Source organism: Vitis riparia, chromosome 8, assembly GCF_004353265.1.
Source record: "Vitis riparia cultivar Riparia Gloire de Montpellier isolate 1030 chromosome 8, EGFV_Vit.rip_1.0, whole genome shotgun sequence".
NCBI lineage: Eukaryota > Viridiplantae > Streptophyta > Magnoliopsida > Vitales > Vitaceae > Vitis > Vitis riparia.
Genome location: NC_048438.1, coordinates 10,436,014 through 10,455,628, shown reverse-complemented (window position 1 = coordinate 10,455,628; position 19,615 = coordinate 10,436,014). Strand labels below are relative to the sequence as shown.

Here is a 19,615-nt window from a genome sequence, read left to right as displayed (position 1 = left end):
GTTTTCAGAAAAAACTTTCCAAATCTAGTTGAATTTAAAAAGAAGGAAATATTTGCAAAATCTTTCTAAATCTCTGTAAGTCTCTAGAATTGACTTTAAGTACATTATAATTTTTTGAATATAAATTTTCCTTTCGTGTTTAATTCAAATCCACAAAGGTAGTTCATATTTAATTCTTAGGCTAGCAAGAGATTCACATGGTGGTAGTTCATCAGGGACGTAACATTGTCAAGTAAGTCTATGTACATTTCGTAAAGTAATGGGTGGTGGTGGTTGAATGGTGTTACATGGCTTTCAGGTGACTTTGGGTTGAAGGCTAATTGGAGCTTAAACCCATCATAATAAAGTGGAGTTTACTTAGCATAATTTTAATACAAGTTGTACTTAATTATAGTTTCATAGTTGTGTATTTCCAACACGGAATTCATTTTCTTAGTAAAACTTGTAAGGTTTAGACAATGGGTTCACTTTCAAGCCCAAATGGGCCCAACTTGATGTGGTAAAATTCTGAATAGGCCCCAGCAAAAGGCCCAGCTATATATAGCTGAAACTTGGAAGTCTTGACTCTGAACAGGCCGGACAGTGGAGCACTCCATACAAAACTGAATCTGTTGAAGAACGGTGATGATCTTCTTCGCCTAATGATTCTTTGGGATCTCGAAAAACATTCACTAAGGTGTGATGTTTGTTTTTTTACTTAATTTTAAGTAGAATTTTAATGTTTAATATTGTTAAGTATTGAGTTGGTTGTTTGTGTATATTTTATTCAAGTATTAAAAAGTAAAGAAACATCACTATATTATTTTTTTTATTTACAAAAAATTTAATATTTTGATTTTTTTTTTTGACTAAAAAATTTAAATAAGTTATGAAAAAATAGAAAAAAAAAAAACTTAAATTCTAGAAATAAAATTGTTTTTAGCAAAATTAAAACCTCAAGATGGGTGCACTGTATTGGATGGGTCAAATCTCAGTGTGGGTTACCTCCGGATGATGGTGCTTTGAGATGAGTATGAATGATTATATGTATTGATGGACTTTTAATTGTGTAGATATTATCTACTGAATGCATCTATAAGGTTAATCAATTAATTTTCAAATGAATAGATAAATCCTTGTCCTTCTAATTCATTTTTAGATTAAATAGCTAAATCCTTGTCTTAAAGACAATTACATACGTAGGAGGGACGCAGAGGTATGTAAGATCAAAGATGGTTAGGCTGTTATAAAACACAGGATCAATTAAAACTTTGAGATGGGTGTGTTGTATGAGATGAGTCAAAATCCATTGGTTCTGGGTCAAGCTAAGTGTGGATAGGCGTAGTCTTAAATTCCGAGGATTAGATTGATATCACCGACAACTAATTGATTTTCAAACGAGATGAGTAAAACCTTATCCCAAGTCTAATATCGTGATTTTGAGTCTTCGTAGCCCTATTGGGTGGGCAAGGCCGAGAATGATATTTCATTTTCATGGGATGATACGAAACATGGATTTGAATCTCGGGAGCCCCACTGGGTGTGTAAGGTCGGCGATGGTATTCCATTTTCATGGGATGACCAAGAACATGACTGTACGAACCATCAATTAATTAGGTGATTAGCCTTTTATAGATCCAGAGGTGGGATGACCCAAAACAGGCACTGTTGGAATTGCTATTAATCAGTTGATTAGCCTTTTATAGATCGAGAGGTTTGGGGACGCCATAACTTACCAACAAGCACATACTAGAAACAGCGGTCACTATAGAAATCATTGGACTTGGGAAACCTACAGATTCTTCAGCCAAATTCACAAGCACAACAGCAAATAATGTCGGATCCACTATCGTTCAATCCACCCCAGGGTCAAAATGTAGGGTCTTCTTTTGTGGTGTGTTTGAGTGGCGTACAGCACTATCTATATCTAGCTCATACCCTACTATTTAATTTTTTTCACCCTTCGCCGTTGTTTTCTTCTGGTGTTCCCTTCACCAACTTTTCCTTCCCATGGCCCATATACCATGAAAACAACTACGAATGCCACTGTTGTACCTCACTATCAGCCATTCAATGGTGAATGCCGTGATCATTTCCACCACTGACGACCAGTACACTCTATGTCCTCTTTAAGGTATGTATAATAATTATTTCTTTTCCTTCCCATCACAAACATCTCCCTGTATTAATCTCACTAGCTTCATCTGCAATATTCTAATGCATGTAGATTCAGGCAGCAACTAAATAAAAGGAAATGAAAATGATCAGTTTTCTCAAATTCCAACATATACTGACTTAGAATATACTTTGTAAGTTTATCAGGGATGGCATTTTACTGCAAACAATCGTTTGTAATCCTCATCACGCATTTCTACTACTCGCTAAGCTGTATATGTCGCGATCCCAGTGGTTGTATAATGATGGTGGATACATTATTTTCGTAGCCTTCCAGCTCCACTATTACCCAATCACATCCTGACAGATCACTGCCATACTACCTCAGGGTTCCCTGCAGTAATTGCGGTTACCTAATCACATTCGGGCATGTCACTGATCTTCTCTTTAGACTTCTCATCTCCCTTAGGTTGTTTTCATTTTTATTTTTTGCTTAATATTTCGGCATCCATGACAGTGGAATGACTGTACGTAGAGGTAGTCATCGTAGCAGATCAGCCCCCAGTCAATCTCGAGTCCTTGCCTATTGCTTGGGAAAATCGTCACATTAATTAATGGTGGCCCTGCTAAGCTTCAAATTTCATTTTCCACTATTCTTTTCGGTGAAGCACGTTTTCTTGAGTGGTGCCCTAAATTATAGGCAACCACTTCTCATCAGAACAAGAAAAGATAAATCTTATGTTATGATCGTTGAGAATACATTTTAGACTCCAAATCTTGGTTCACAGTGCTTTGGCTAGAACTAAATATATTGTTAGAAGGGTCCAAAAAAATAAATCGATATTGAGGGTGATGTAACCAGAGAGCAGTGAGAACTGAGAAGAGGCTTTTAAGGAGAGATGGACCACCAATGAGGCTACCTTCCCTATCATTTATTTCTACAGACCCAACCATGCGGACCTTAACAATAAACCATAAACCAACCCTTGTTGTTCGAGAAACATGCATGTGAGGCATCTCTTACATTGTAATATAATAACACTTCACTTTTTAATTGCCCATTTGTTGACTGGTTGGGAAACAAATCCAGTGTACATGCTCAGACCAAAACCCTTATGGGTCCTTGAATAATGACCATACGCGTGGCACGTGGCATTAAAGTCAATAATCAATTTGCATGAGTCATTATGTGTGTGTATATATATATATTATATGACTTCAATGTAAGGTTTGCAAGCTAACTTTCCACCTTTTCCATCTTCTCCATCTTTGAATCTCTGCAAATCAGAGAATTTCCAACAATCCCAGGAACCCGAGATGCTGAGAAGTGAGCAAGATGTACCCCAAAAGCGGCTCCAAATCAAGGAAGATGACAAGTTCTTCAGCAGGCTGTTGTCCAAAGAGAGCTCCATGGCCAACCCTTCTTCGAGAGTCTACTATGGAGGAGTGACTGGTGCAGTGCCATTTACTTGGGAGTCTCAACCTGGAACCCCTAAATACACATTCAGTGAGTCTTCTCTTCCTCCTCTCACTCCTCCACCTTCCTACTACTCCAATTCCATGGACAAGAAGCCCAACAAAAAGCACTCAAGATCCAATCTCTTGCACTCCATATTCCCAAGGATGAACCACAACAACAATAATCCTAAGAAACCGAATGTTCTATCATCACCCTCCTTGTCATCGTCCTGTTCGTCATGGTCTTCGCCGCGCTCATCATCCATGTCTGGTTCATTGACTCCAAACTTTCTCAGGCGGAGGCGGTGTTGTAGCTCAAGATCATCGTTTGATTCCGGAGCTGATTATGAAGAGGAGGCCGTTTCGCCTACTTCAACCTTGTGCTTTCGCATGGGTAGCGGGCTGAGAGGGCGCTGCTCGGTTGTGGTTATGAAGAAGGCTTTCTTGTCCATGGTCGGCCATGGATCTGGCCAAGGTACCGCCTAAGTTAGCTAGAAAGATTCTCCATTTCTTGTTTAAACACTTGTTTTCTTTCTGAGTGGGGTCTCATTTCTTGTATGGTAGTGAGTTTTCTACCAAAAAAAAAAAAAAACCAAAAAAAAATGCATGCTGGTTATAGCTGTTGTTGATCTGAAAAAGAACAGAAAATAAAAAATAATTCTGTTTTTAGAATGAATGTAAATCATGTTCTTCAGTCTTCACCATCTCTGGTTCTTCTTCAATAGTTTGTGCATGTGGGTGGGTAGCTCAATTTAGTAAATCTCACAGCAGTCAAAACTTAAAACAGTTCTCCTTTTGAGTGAAGAAACTGCTATCAATTATCAAGTATAATTATCACCATTTGGGGAGAAAGAGACGGATGCGTAAGCATTAGAGGGCTCATATCCCAAGCAAACCCAGGGGACATCATATACTAAGATTAATAGCGTGGTGGCATTTTGAGATGTGCCTCACTGGCTATTCTGAAAATAAAGGAGGGCATATGCTGGGGGTTGTGTTTGGTGGTGGTTGTGGGAAGCTAGGCATTGTGGTTAGATGAATCTCTCTGTCACTGTGTCTCTGTTATTATTTAATGCCAAGAGGAAAGGTGGATGCAGGTTCCTATCTCGATATTTAATTTTTTGGCCTGGCTGCTTTTTGGAATCTTTTTTGCTCTGCCTTCGTCTTCCCCACACATAATGAATGGGAGGGGAAACCTTCTGTTTTTGTATTTAATCACTCTAGATATTAATAGGTGGTCAGTTGATTTATGAATATGTTAATTGGTAATGAATGTTCAGTCCTTGTCCATCTCCGTCCATTTACTTCAATACCGAGCAGAGACAAATCCTTCCATATGACAGCTTTTGAAGGGCGACCCACTCACCACAGCCCATTTTTCACGCATAAAATGATACGCCAAACAATCTAAAACAAAACCAAACAAAATGGGTTCGTCCCTAAACCAAAAATAACCCATCAATGAAAATAGATGGTCAGTCTGAAATGTTGTGATTTTTATCATCAGGTTAAGAGTGGATCAACCTTTTTTGGTAGAATGAAATGATGAAAAGGGCAGCAAGTGTTGTAGTAGGGAAGGAGGTCACAGAGGGCATGTGCCCCATCACATCTCTATGGGCTGGCTCACCCACCTACTTGAGATGTGCTACAAATCCACAGCATCTCATTCTTTACTTTAAATTAATGAAAGAAAAGCTGGAGAATCCTGACCAGAAAGCCAAGAATGAAAAGGATACAAAACCACCGATATGCTCATTCAAGATTGCATTTTTTCTTTGTAATTTGTCTGTCGTTTGGTGGTCTTTGCGGGAGCGTGTCCACTTCAATAAAAAAGTTCACTTTTGAAGGTGATCAAAAGAAAGTGGTCCATGAAAAAGTTATTCTAGTTCCCTCTAGTATTTCCTTATCTTTATGGGTTTCAAGGAGCCAGGCAAACCATGTGGAAGGTTTATGAGCGGGGATTTAACGGAACCTAAAATATCAGGAATAATATTTGGGACGAAAATTTCAATAATGAATATGAAATTGGGAAACACAATGCACCATCAAAGACAAGTACTTGTCTAATTGTTTTCATTCAAGGAAAAATTACAGAACCATACAAGTCATTGAGGACAAAAAAATTCATTGCATCAGGTCCCATGGGATCTGTCCCTAATGGGACGAGGACAAAGAGCATAATCAGGATTGAGGTTGAAAAAACTTCATAAAACCTAAAACAGGGAGGAGGCGGAATCTGTCTCCATCCCCACCCTTATTTTATATATATATATATGGAAGCCCTCCTCGATTGGTCGAATTCATCCCTTAACAAGGATTCACCATCCCCATCCCACCTAGTCTGAGCCAAGAAATGAGACAGGGATGAGAAATAAATTCATAGACATAAACGGCGGGAAGCCCTCCTTGACCGGCCCTGTTCACATCCCTATTCATAAAACAATAACTTTCAAAGCTTAGAGAATACATTGGAATTGTGCATTTGGAGGGAAGTCAGACTTGTTCTAACTCCATAGTTTCCACAGTTCAAAATAGAAGGGCCACAATTTTTATCCTCGTATTCCTCATTTTCAAATGTTTGTACACCATACAATATCACTTCCAAAAAGGTATCGACTGCAAGTGAAGTTCCTCATTTTCAAAGAATACACGTACGCTTCTCAGCCAAATTTAGTAACTTCATGTATTGCATTTGCCAAGTAACTCACATTGCTTGTAGTCACACCTGCCATACTGCCAATGATACATTTTATAAAACGTTATTCAGTCTCACAGCCATTTAATTCAATAATTAAAACCAGGGGAATAAGACAATATGCTTTTGTTGAAAAGTTACATCATAACCAACCTTTCCAAACAAATCAAGTTAAATAATCAATTCAGTGCCTTAAATGCCATATTGGATGCAGAAATAATGCATAAGCATTTAAGTGGAACTCAGCAAACCAAAACAGGCTAGATGTTGTCATATTGCTACCAGTACCATAATAAATGGTATTATTTATCTCTTGGGATAATGATGGATGTACCAATCCACTCTCTTCTTTTGGGCCTAATAGGTCCTCATGGCTTCAAATTACATCTACGTAATTAAGAGAAGTACCGATGTGAGATATCACAATCACCCCCCAGTAGGCACAAGAAATATGGAATATCACATACAACATTAATAGAATCCCTTAAGGGGCTACACAAATAGAATCCCACATTATTAGGGTTGGGGATCGGTTTTGATACTATTTGTAACAACTACTTTTCCTGTGCATATATCATTTACTTTGGGCTTAATGCACCCTCATGAGTTTAAATGCATTTACCTAATTAAGAGAAGCTCACTACCTATATATAATTTACATAACTTCTTCCCTTGGTCAATGTGAGATATTACAAATTCACAATGGATATGACTGAAAAGATTCTCCAAATTTCCTTTACCTTTTAGAAACACCAGACACATTCAAAACAAGATCCCAACATATTCAGCTATGAACTGAAAATATTCATTGGTTAAATGACTACCAGCTCACACAAGATCTTTGCAGAAAGAACTAGTAGAAAAATTGGTGTGTCAAAAAGGTAATTCAAACAAGATATAACCATTTATATGAGCTTGATTAATCACCTTATGCGACCATCATAAGTCATGTATATATGGAATTCCTTCACCAGTCTATTAACCTGATCAGGGGATAAGCCAGAGAAGCAAAACATCCCAACCTGCACTTTTGTAGATTTCATCATTAGATCATTGCCATCCAACTAGTCAAATCTTTTTCAGGCATGCTTTGAGACCATAAAATTTGGATAATTAAATTCTAAACCTGGTTAGTCATGTGATCCCAGTTTAGGGGAGAACCCAGCTTCTTGAGACTTTCATGTAGAGTGGACCGCATCCTATGAATGCGGTTTGCCATTACCTTAAAAAGTGGGTATGGTTAAAGGCAAATCAGAATCTTCTAGTCCATCTTGGATAGAAAATGATAGGAAAAAAAAAAAAAACAAGTAAAAGTTACCACCTTCAGCTCTTTTTTCCAAAGCTCCTTTAGATGTGGGTCACTCAAGATTGTTGAAACCAGTAATATGCCATGGACAGGAGGGCTGCTGTACATTGCCCTAGTAATATGCTGTAGTTGGCTTTTAATTGCAACTGCTTGCTTTGCATCCACACAAAGAACACTGCAGAAATTAAATTAGGATGCAAAAGAGAAAAAACTTAAAGAAGCTAAATCTGACTACAGATTGAGATGGTTGTGTGATGGAACAATAAAGCATGTGGAACATCATCAAACCATCCTCCCGCCCTACTCTTTGATCATCAATGAGCATTGGAATAGATTTGATTATAGTTTTGAAGAAGTTTAGTTTTTCAAAACATGTGTAATAACAATCCCTCTGAGTTGTGTGCCTCAATTTTAAAAATGTTAGATAGATGACTTAGTGACAATAATTGAAGTTCTGCTGACATTTTGGCCTCTCATACTAAAAAATATCTGAAACCCATAGCTTGAGGATGTAAGTAGTTGGAAAAACTAGTGGTTCAATGCTCTTTGGTCCATGTGAAGGGTGTTACTGCCCTGACAGAGGGTTGCTTTCAAGGATCAAAGCCAACATTCTATTGATTTTTAAACTCGCAAAACTTTAAGGTGGATAAACACATATAATCATTCACAAAAAACTGTGGATTAGTGGTCTATACCTGAGACAGCCCACTCTGTGCCCATATAATCCCATATTTTTAGCAAAGGACTGAGCACAGCCTATTAAATGTCCATCTTCAAGAAATATCCGGATAGCCTTGGCATCCTTGTCAAGGTCCCCACTAGCAAAACCTTGATAAGCCATGTCAAAGAAGGGAAAATGATTTTTTACCTGAAAATGATTAATTAGCACCTATCGGTAATTTAGAGATCAAGGAAATGCTTTAGAAGACTTGTTGTTATTTACCTTGAAAAGATTTGAGATCTCTCTCCATTGTTCCTCAGTTGGGTCAACCCCTGTTGGGTTGTGAGCACAAGGATGGAGCAAGAAAAAGGAATGATCTGGAGCATTCTGGAAAAAAATGCCTGATGTAATCAGTTTCTTACAAATTGGTGAATATCCTATCCATTTGAAGATTCTTATACCTTGATATCGTCCATAAGTGCAGCAAAGTGTAATCCCTTAGAGTCAGGATGGTAGTAATGGAAGGTTCTCCCTGGAACTTGGGCATCTCTCCAGATGTTATGGTGGCTGTGCAACAAGAAATTCCAATTATAGAAAATCACATAAGATTTCAACAATATAATTGATCAGGGGAGGCTAGGAGTCTTAAAAATGAGCAGGAATTGAGAGGATACAGCACAGGCTTTACTTGGACCAAGTTGGAATGGGTAAATATATTTTTGATTGAGGATAGAAACGCCTCTGAAACTCAGCAAAGAGACGGCAAGCACCAGTGCCAGAGAGAGCTTGGACCCCCGCAAATCTTCCTTCTTTTATGAAATCTGCATCCTTTCCATAAATCAACTTGACACTCTCCTCGACTAGTTTTGAACTAACTGAAGCTGAAACTGACTCCCTGCCAATGGCTCCAAAAATTAGACTAGAAAAGGTATGGCAATGAAAGTGGCAGTGGAATTGGGAGAAAGTATGGATTCATATTTAAGAACAAGAAACTATATCTAGTCAATTATTAGATATGCCAATAAATAGAGCATGTACACCATGCCATAATAATGGATATACAAATATAAGTCAGAAGATACTAATGCCATTGTGCTTCTCTGGAATCGATGATGGCAGTGCTAATAACAAGGGCACCTATACACAATATTTATTAACTTTAACTCATTAAAATAGATCCTGCTATTGTTTTATTCCCCAAGTACCCAATTGCCAGATGAACCACATAGTCAGTATAATATTATATTTGATTGCTATTAAACACAATCATAATCCAATCTTGCGTTATCACAACTCTCAACTTCATGATAATTGGGAAAAATTTCTCGTAACATCTAGCATTTTGCGCAAAAGGGGCATCGCCAATTTTTCAGTGTTTTAAGGGTTCATTCTTTCAAGTATGGTTTTAATTGATGAGGGAACATGGAAACAAACAAAATAGTTTAGAAACAACAACAAAATGCCACCAACATTTGAACGGTAAGCAGAGTGATCAGCCAAACCTATCAACCTCAAGCAAACACGACAAGTTCATCAAATCAACCATTCTAAAATCATGGAACAACCCTAGACTCTTCCAATAACAAATGGGCTTTCTCATTCATTGCAAAAAGAAATAAAGAAAATTAATTGATAAATCTCAATCATAAACAACTAAAACCATCATACCCAGAAAGAAGAAAAAGGAAAAAGACACAAACTCACAGGAACTCGGTGCCCGCAATCTTTACCTCCCCATCTCTAACGCACTGAAGAACCACAGGTCTTCCATCATCATCCCTGTAAGCCCCCTAAATCATAAAAGAGCCATAGTAACAGTATATTCTAATCAGAGCTGGTGCAACAGCACTAGAAGCAACCAAAGACTGAACAAAACACCTACCACTCCAAGATTGATCTTGTTGGGGCTGGTATCAGAAAGAAAAGCCTCAGTAACACTCATGATGGGGTCCTTAGGGGCGTGACCCACATGATTCCACCAATCAATGGCAGCGGCTGAGGTTGACATGAATCTTCTTCTCACAGTATCATGTGCCCACTTGATCATCATCCTCCTCCTTTGCATTTGTTTTTACAGTCTCAATGTCAGACCCTGTGGAAAGCTGCTGAATCGAGTTCGGAGAGTTGTTCTTGAAGAAGGTGGAGCTTAGAAAACTATGCTCTTCCATGGTTTTTGCTGGTTGTCTCAATTTCCTGTGGGCTCCGCTGGTCTTTGTTGCCTTTTGGGAGCACATTGGTATAGAGTTTCTGCTCCTCTACGATGAACTTTTCTACAGTTTGTCAAGTGACCCAAGCCCCATGAGACTGGCCCAAGAGGTTTTGTTGTTTTTAAGGCCCAATTTCATAACAGCCCAAGGACACACCTAAACAATTGGGCTGAAGCCCAACTCCAAGCTGCTGCATAGATTACACTTGTCAGCGCACCGACAAGGGAGGCTTTCTGCACAAGGACGGTCGTCTATTTTTTTTTCCATTTTTTAAAAATAACCCTCTACAAAAAATATTTTTAAAACTATATTTTATATAAAACTCGTCTTCCAAGGTTAATGAAAGAAGACTTATCATATTTTAATAATTATATATATATATATATATATATATATATATATATATATATATATTAAAGAATAATTTCAAAACAGTAAAGGTTTTAAAAATTATTTTAGGATTTATGTATAATGATTTTAGAAAGTGTTTTTAATTTTTTTAATATTTATATTTTATTATTATTTTAATATTAGAAATGTTAGAAATAATATCAATTAACGGAATAATTTTATAATAATTAATAATAAATAAAAGACAAATGTTTATGAATGGTGGTATTTATCCGTAAGATTGAACATTTTTTTTATGAGTAAGTATTGTTTTGGAATTGAAATATTTCAACTTTGAGCAATATTCCAAGATGAGGACCCTGGTTTCACATTTGGATCTAATAATGCTTCTAAAGGAAGTGTCAGCGGTGGTTATCATAAAGATTAATTTATGAATAAAATCTTAGATATTTTATTTAGAAACGTTAAAGACTGTATTTTTTATTTGTCTCGTAGTAGAACAGCTCAAAAAGTGTGGTGGGGAACTAGAAATTCCACATGAAGGCAAATATATATATATATATATATATATTAAAGGAAAAAAAAATCACTTGTATAGTATGGTCTGTAGAACAGTTCCACATATAAATTTATTACATTGACTTGAAGAATTCTCTCATCCCAAACAACTGAACCAAGTAAAACGATGAAACCCTCGATGAGCAAAGGGCATAGCAAATTCCAACATAGTCCTTTGACTTACACATTTTTATTTGCAATGAAACAAACCAACAAAAGAACATGTTAATCAAACTCCAATCCATCACATTAACTAGTTCACCTTCCTGCAGTTCACACGAATCTGGCCCTTCTTCCCTGTCAATGGCTTTATGTTTCCCATCTTCACCATGGACTTGGCGAAATCAGCTGAAAATGCTCCAAAGTTTCTACTGTATGTCTTCACCAGTGTATCGGTTGAGCCACCATTGAAGAGTGCCTGATCCGAGTGGAGCAGTCCCCTCCTCTTCACCAAGTTGGTGAAGTATCCGGTGTCGAAGCGCGCTGCGGTCGGGTCCAGGGGAGCCAGTTTGGTGTCACCGCCGTTGGGAGGGCATGTGGATTGGCGGGCACGAGCGAAGGCGGGATCGATGTTGGACTCATTGTAGATGCGGTTCTTGAAGAAATTACACTGGGAAAATCCTATGACGTGGCCACCTGAGAGTGCAACTAGGTCTTTAGTGTCCAGGCCTTGGTTGCTGAACCTGGTGATGAGTGCGGGGAGGTCCATGAATGGCGAGGGAATGTTGTTGTTGGCGTCTGTCCTGCTCGCTGTTGTCGAGTCTCTCCTTCCCAGTTGTACAGTCCATGATGGTCCTCCAAGCTGTGGTTTCATGATACAGAGAACTCCATGAGTTACGATAATGGAAAGCCTTGGTTAATTTCAATGACAAATATTAACTATATGTAGTACCCACCGCAACCACAGAGTCCCGTGCTGCAACAGCCAAGATGTCTGCACAGGACACCACTGGGCGTCCGCAGACTTTGTCAACCTCAGACTTGATGTCGTCGACGACATTGAATCCTCTTGCAGAATTTGCATTAGCGCCCGCATTCTTTTCACTGTCAATCGTGGATGTAGCGTCTAGGAGAATTGAAGCATCACAACCCTGCCATGAATGAAAAACTTCAAGTTCAGAAAAATAATTTAAGCATTCAAGAGTACATATAATGTCAGAATTAGGGGGAGGAAAAAAAAAAAGAAAATAAAGATTAAGCAGGGTTCATACATTAACAAAACAGTCATGGAAGTGGAGACGAAGCAAAGAAGCACCCATGCGCTTCTCCTTCTGCACTGCGGCCTCAATCACTCGTTTGATGGTTGGCAAAGCTTTGGGACACACTTTGTTATAAAAATAAGGAGACAAGGCTGCAGAGAAATCTGCGGTGGCAAGACTAAACAGCACAAAGGCATAGAGACACAAGAGGCTGCGTGAAACCATCTTTAATATTCTAATTTGTATGTATCAACTGTGGTGCTTTGGGCTTCATCCTAAGGTGTATTTATAGTGTTGAGAACATGAGAGTTGGGGCGTGCTACTCTTTGGACTTAGCCAACAAGGCAGCTGTTATAATAATTTTATGATCTCAAAGGTCAAGGAAATCTCCATGGAATTAAGGAAACGTACGGGACTGCAATTTACACTGTTTGATTGGGTCATGTGTTACAGCAGGCGCCTAACTCATACCCTAATCACATTAATATCTTATAACTATTTATTTTCCTTTCCTAATTTTCATAAAAGCCTTTCTAAATTTAACCCAAGACTATTCAACTACGCTGTAAGCCTATAACTTAGGTGAATCCCAACCTTCACTCGGCCGCTAAACCCTCAGTCCTCTAGCCTTTAGTTGGTGGGATTGGGTTAGGCAACCTCAACTTGACCTCTAAAACCTTCCATGTCAGTAACTAAACTTGGAAGTTGGGCAGATTTAAAACCAATATCAGGCTTCTCTAGTTACAACTTTTCTTTTCTTCTTCTTTTTTTTTTAATAAAAAAAGCTTGTGAGAGAAATGTAATTGTTGAATATTGTAATAGTGATACTAATATCATTGGGTTTGAAGTGGATAAACTAACCATATATGTCTGATTCACATGTTGATGTGTTTCAATGAAACCCGGCTCAGACTTACGAATAAGAAAAAAAATGATACTGTCTTGATTGCTATGTACGTAACCCTGATATCAACATAAACTTGATTGGAAGATCATGTCAGCTAATCGTCCACTTTGGCGGTTTATAGCTAGTCCACACAAGTCAATGAATGCCAATAAAAGCTTTTAAATCACTGTCCTTATCTTCATGTAGTCCATAGACAAGAGCAGGTTAGGTTTCAACTGCTCTTACCTAATTCCAAGAACAAAATAGATCCAAGATTGAAAAATTAGCAATATGATTGCATTACTTGAAATTTTTTCATCCTTGTTATTATTATCGTGATTAATAGTACCTTATCCATATACAGAGCGTCAACAAATTTATCTACCAATGAATTATGCAAATATATATCATGTCTTGGGCCAGCTCTGCCATTATTGTTTACAATGACGCATATCATACATATCTCATATGTGAGCACATCTGCGATGAACTAATGTCAACCATAATTATTTGTATGCATGGAGGAATATAATCCCACATTTCCAGCTACACCAAGTCCTAGTTGCTTAAAACATTTAGCATACTTGTCAACACTATGAGAGCCTTTTTTTTGTCTTCATTTTTCTCTTTTTACTTATGAAGATCTAGGACTTGGTAACATTAATGGTTTGAAGAAGAAAGGTCCTAATACTAGGTGAAATATACCTCTCATACTTTGAATTAATCTTAAGAACTATTCCAATCAAATAACCTTATATCCCGCCAAGAAAACAAGGAGGATGGTGAGGGGGATATGATCCCATCTTTGACTTTTCTAGGTTGAAGATTTCTGCACCTATTATTGCTCTATCCCTTATTTAAAATGGGAGAATCAAGGCCAAAAAAAAAATAAAAAATTATATATGAGCACATGCATGTGCAAGCTTCGTGCTGAAGTGTTTGAACATGACTTTTAGCAACTTCATTGAGTAGCCCAAGTCCAAGCTTTTGAGTCCCAGCTGGCCTGGTTTCTTAATTGAAAGAAGCCAAGCTTTGGTTCATTGCTATGTTATTTGCAAAACATAATTTCCTAAAACTTAGTTATATCTTGATAAAAGGAAATTAGGCATTTGCACAATTTTTTTACTCTTCCCACACCTTAACTTAGAACCTTCAGTAAGAAAAAACCAGCTAATAGTGGCTCTCCTAGGTGGATGAATTTATTACTTCAATTCTTATAAGCTGATGTAGGTCATTATACACTCTCAAAAGTTTGAGTTAACGAGGGATATAGGTAGTCTCACATATAAAGCCCCACCAACGTTCTTAATCAACTGATGTGGGAGATTGAACTCTTAAGTCGTTAGCCAAGATTGATTAATCAATTTAAACCAACCAATATGAAGTTAAAATTTTATAGGTGGGTTGTTTGGATATGTACACTTTGACAAAGTTGTCCACAGTTCACTTGAAAAATGTTATTATATGCAGCAAATGATGGGGGCGATTATGATACTCGATTAACATAATAAGACATATTCTTTATAACATCGCATTTCTCTCAAAATAATCGACCGCCCAATCTTTACTTTTCGGGGCAAGTGATCTGCCAAGATTATCAAATGTGATGACGCGCTTAGAACTGGTCACGAGTTTTGACAAATAATCGGATTAGGAAAAAGCAAAACAAAAAGGGACAAATAACCATTAACACGTTATTGTTGCCTTAGCGCCATTTAGACCTCTTCCACTAATTGTCTCTTTCATTCAAGAAGAATAGCAATAGAAATGAGCTATGATAGTTCTCTCTGCCGTGATTGGATTACAACATCTATAGCATCCTTCCATTTCGTTATTATATTACTTCTGCTCAACTTGTACGAGCAGTACTCTTTCACGTACCCACAACCCCCCAACGTTACGCTACCTGTCTGATATGGGATCGGATCCTGATCATCTTTTCTTAAAGTGAATTGGTGTCTAGCATATATAGATCAAACCTTGATGGCATTCAAGATAACACCTCACGAGTCTGTTCTAAGAATCATAATTTGGGTCATCCGTTCGTGGACCTAAGAACGACATTGTTACGCCTCAACACATATCAACATGCATAATACATGTAGCCCCTTCGTAATTGTATATCTTGAAGTTTTTATAACAGGAGAATTCCAGGAAGTTGACAAGGAAGCTTAGACGAATGGGCAAATTAAGCAATATGGGGAATGTTTCAGACTGCCTAGGTCGAAATTTGCAGCTAACTTAGTCAGGTCTTAATGAAGCTGTCATAGATATAAAAGGATATAATGTCCAGTTGTTTCTAGTGGTTGGAACTGTCAATTTGACAATTTCAGCCGTTTTTCTGTTAAATAATCTACCCAATGCTCCAACGCCTGCATTGACTAAATCATCTCCGCCCTTCTAAACTTCAGCTAACCATATACTGACTCAGTCATTCTACAACTTGACTTAGTCATTCTACAACTTGACTTTATATTACTCTTCCCTAACATTAATTGCTTTGATTTGAGCATGTTGGTTGAAGCTCTGTTTGTTTTGATAGAAAAATTGGAGTTCGAAAGAAGTCGTAAGCAAAACTTAGTTGCAAGATTGTAAGCAGTAATCTTGTGATAAGAACAATATTCCCAGAAACATCCTTCGTCAATAATTGCAACTTTATTTAAATTAGGAATTTTATACCGATAAAAATCCATGAAACTTGATGTAAGGGCCGTGAGGAAATGTTTCATGCCTTGTCTTCTGAATCAACTCATCAATTGAATTCTTAATCACTGAATAGGGCCTCTGAAGGTGGGTCCGAGGAAGCTATTTAGATCACTGAATAGGTCCATGGGTCAAACACAAGAGAACATATTAGCTATAGTAAGTGCTCTGGCCATCCTCCAGAATTTTCAAGTTTCACCTGCAAGGAACTTTGAAAAGTAATTTTAGATTTTTACTTCTAAAATATAGGAAAGGCGTAGTGTATAAGTGTTTTTTATATTATAGAAAATAATAAATTAATGAAGTTATTGTAATGATTGAGAAAGGGGTTTGAAAAGCTACAGCTGTTTCCCGTTCTCAGGTGGGTTGAATTTGAGCCCCTCCAAATCATCTTCATTTGAAGATGCTCTAACTAAACTATGCTCTAGGTATCATTCCATAATGATATTTTCACCCATCTGTGTTAATTCTTAGGCTATGTTTGGTTCCTGGAAAATTTGAGGGAAAATGCGAAGGAAAGAAAATACAAAGGAAAAGTAGAAGGAAAGAAAAAGCGAAAGAAAATAAAAAAATAGATTAAAAGTTGATAAATTATTTTTTTTGTTACTTCAAACTAATTTTATTTATTTTAACTCATCAATATAAAGATTAAATAATTTAAAAATACATAAGTTTTTAATTAGTTTTAATTATATTTTATTTTCTTTGATATTTTTCATAAGACAACCAAATATGAGAAAATTATTTTCCTTACCATTTTTTTTCTTTCCTTTGTACTTTCCGAGAACCAAACATAGCCTTAATGTTTCTAAGCAATTTTCACCATCATTTTCCTAACATTGATCATTATAACTGCGGGTATTGATGATCTTCTCATTGAGTTCTTAGGCTGTTTAGGGAATATGAACAAGGAGAAAATGACATCTTTCCCAACTACGTACCTTAATTTTGGAAACCAGGAAGCAACTATATTTTATGTGGTAATATTCCATGACATTCTTTTTAAATCAATTTAGCTGAAATTACAAAATCAAATCACAAGAAAACCATACAAAACATAGTTGTTTTGTCAAAAAAGAAAAGACAAAATGAACACTACTAGGAAAGGCCTACATATGGTGCATAGGTAGAATCAGTTGGTTTTCCTGCAGTTGGTCCTGATTTGGCCACTGGTTCCAGTAAGTGGGCTGAGGTTTCCCATCTTCACCATGGCATTTGCAAAGTCTGTGAAGAAAGTAGTCGACCTGGTGCTGTATGTGTTAACCACAGCGTCCGTGGAACCCCCATTGAAGAGCTGTTGGTCCGAGTGGAGAAGGCCCTTCTTGTTCACCAAATTGGTGTAGTAGGCATTATCAAAAGTTGTAGGAGTTTGGGTGTCAAGTGGAGAGAGGGTGTTGTCACCCCCAGAGCTTGGACAGTTGGCTTGCAGAGACGTCTTGAATGAGGCATCTATGTTGGCTTCATTATAGATCCTAGTCCGGAAGGTTGTGCACCTTGCTTGCCCTATTGTATGAGACCCTGAGGAAGATAAATCAAGGATTATGATGTTAGTTAATTTGGTCATTGGCATATAGCGGTTTGATTATTCTCATAATACCTGACAGAGCCACCATTTCCCTGGCATTGAAACCTTTGTTTGAGAAGGCAGAGATGAGGCCACTAAGGTTCAAAGTGGGGGCAGGAATGTTACTATTAGCTGCACTTAAGCTCGCTGTCGTCGAGTCTCTTCTGCCTAATCTAACCATCCAGCTAGGTCCCCTCAACTGAAACAAATCCAAATTTTATCATTGAATTCACCATATGCCATAACAGGATCTGTATCCGACAGATCATTTTTTGTTTACACAATTGCCATGTCCTCTTAATAACCCTTTCTGGCAAAAGCCCAACTTTATTTTTTTGCTGTTGGGCTTTATAGGACTCAACCAAGGCCAACTTGGAGCCCATTATTAATGCCTGCCACTGCCTTGAAAGAGTTATCAACAGAATAGGATTTCAATTCATATTTTTCTCCACAATGGCTGGGGAATAGATGAATAATTAATATTATGGTAGTCAGCTTACCGCCACAACGGAGTCCCGAGCAGCAACGGCTAAGATGTCAGCACAAGAAACCACCCCAGGGCAGGAAGCCTCCAATTGAGATTTAATGGTGTCCACCACCTCATATCCTCTTACCGAATTTGCATTTGGGCCTGCCGTCTTCTCACCCGTGAAGTTGGATGTGTCATCCAGCAGGATCGATGCATCACACCCCTGTTTTACAAAAAGTTAAAACAATAAATGTTAATTTTCTTCCAAGTAAGGTGAACGGATGACCACGACATGTACAACAATCAATGCCAAGACTTTGGCAACATCTACTGCTTTGAAGGGTTCTAAGTGAGAAAATGCCGTGGCTTCTACTCCAAAAAGAGGGTGCAAGTAAATACGTAAATCTAAGTGCATATACATAAGGAAGAGAGGTTTTTGGCCTCGTATACATGCATGATAGATTTCTCTTAACTATGTAGATGCATTTTAAAATCACGACAATCAATTAGTTAGGTTTAAATGAGAACATATCTACATAATAAAAGAAAAAGAAAAAGAAAAAAGAAAAATCCATCTTGCACCTTGATCTCGGACTGCTTATTCAGGTGTCTGTGACATTAAATCAAATTAAACGCATTTATAAACATTCAGAGACGTACACAAGCATGAGGTGAAAGTATAAAACCATGCAGAATATCATAAAATGGTTAAGATTAAAGGCTCATGAAAATTGAGATATATGAGTAAGTGGTGACTTGCATTAACAAAGCAGTCATGGAAATGAAGACGGAGCAGGGACGCCCCCATGCGAGCTTCACTCTTCACTGCAGAGTTCACTGCAGATTTGATTATTGAAAGGGCATTCGGGCATGTTTTGGCATAAAAATTTGTGGTTAATTGAGCCGAGGCCATGCCAATGAAGGATAGGAGTAAGAGGCAAAAGCAGAGCTTGAAGGTAGTGAAAACTGATGAAGAAGAATGGTGAGAAGCCATGATCAATGAGGAAATAGAAGAAGAATAAGGGGGAAAAGAAGAATGCGTCGTGCTCGCTGATTGGTGAAAAGCCCTAAGATATCTTCTCTATTTATACACCACAACAGCTCTTTCTCGGACTGTTCCTCACGTTATAAGTCAACAATACCCAAAAAAAAAAAATGTGTAAGAAAAAATAGAAAACTTTTACTGGAAGATCAATCTGCTGTTCCCCATCAGAAATTGAAAGATGCACCACCTAGTGGTCCTATGTTCTCCACCCATCCAAGGATAGAAATTGAAAGATGCACCACCTAGTGGTCCCATGTTCTCCACCCATCCAAGGATCTTGGTTGGTACTCATCATCATCTCTCGTGGAAATTCCTGCCTACCTCAATTCATACTTCATTATTAGCTGGATTTAAGGTATTAATTCTTTTTAGTAAGTCTATTATATAAATGGTTTAGATGTGTTAGGAGTAGTGGTTAA

At 37.7% G+C, this 19,615-nt stretch overlaps 4 protein-coding genes across 4 annotated transcripts; 1 reads left to right on the top strand and 3 right to left on the bottom strand.

The window, feature by feature from the left end:
• Nucleotides 1–3,312: 3,312 nt before the first annotated feature.
• On the top strand, nucleotides 3,313–4,256 carry LOC117919938. Its single transcript, XM_034837249.1, has one exon. It carries the CDS (start codon nucleotides 3,412–3,414, stop codon nucleotides 4,036–4,038), a length of 627 nt encoding a protein of 208 aa, XP_034693140.1. The 5' UTR covers nucleotides 3,313–3,411; the 3' UTR covers nucleotides 4,039–4,256.
• A 1,341-nt stretch (nucleotides 4,257–5,597) lies between these two features.
• Nucleotides 5,598–10,384, bottom strand: LOC117919691 (aspartate aminotransferase, mitochondrial-like). The gene is made up of 10 exons (XM_034836921.1): nucleotides 10,097–10,384; nucleotides 9,919–10,004; nucleotides 8,903–9,109; nucleotides 8,676–8,781; nucleotides 8,497–8,601; nucleotides 8,249–8,421; nucleotides 7,569–7,728; nucleotides 7,374–7,469; nucleotides 7,175–7,269; nucleotides 5,598–6,285 (listed from the first exon to the last, which is right to left on the bottom strand). Exons 1-10 carry the CDS (start codon nucleotides 10,277–10,279, stop codon nucleotides 6,213–6,215), a joined length of 1,284 nt encoding a protein of 427 aa, XP_034692812.1. The 5' UTR covers nucleotides 10,280–10,384; the 3' UTR covers nucleotides 5,598–6,212.
• Nucleotides 10,385–11,336: 952 nt separating this feature from the next.
• On the bottom strand, nucleotides 11,337–12,777 carry LOC117919953 (cationic peroxidase 1-like). Its single transcript, XM_034837266.1, has 3 exons — nucleotides 12,542–12,777; nucleotides 12,227–12,421; nucleotides 11,337–12,132 (listed from the first exon to the last, which is right to left on the bottom strand). Exons 1-3 carry the CDS (start codon nucleotides 12,752–12,754, stop codon nucleotides 11,584–11,586), a joined length of 957 nt encoding a protein of 318 aa, XP_034693157.1. The 5' UTR covers nucleotides 12,755–12,777; the 3' UTR covers nucleotides 11,337–11,583.
• Nucleotides 12,778–17,064: 4,287 nt separating this feature from the next.
• Nucleotides 17,065–19,195, bottom strand: LOC117919856 (cationic peroxidase 1-like). Its single transcript, XM_034837133.1, has 4 exons — nucleotides 18,912–19,195; nucleotides 18,183–18,374; nucleotides 17,716–17,881; nucleotides 17,065–17,636 (listed from the first exon to the last, which is right to left on the bottom strand). The coding sequence occupies exons 1-4, from the start codon at nucleotides 19,143–19,145 to the stop codon at nucleotides 17,251–17,253; spliced, it is 978 nt and encodes a 325-aa protein (XP_034693024.1). The 5' UTR covers nucleotides 19,146–19,195; the 3' UTR covers nucleotides 17,065–17,250.
• Nucleotides 19,196–19,615: the final 420 nt, after the last annotated feature.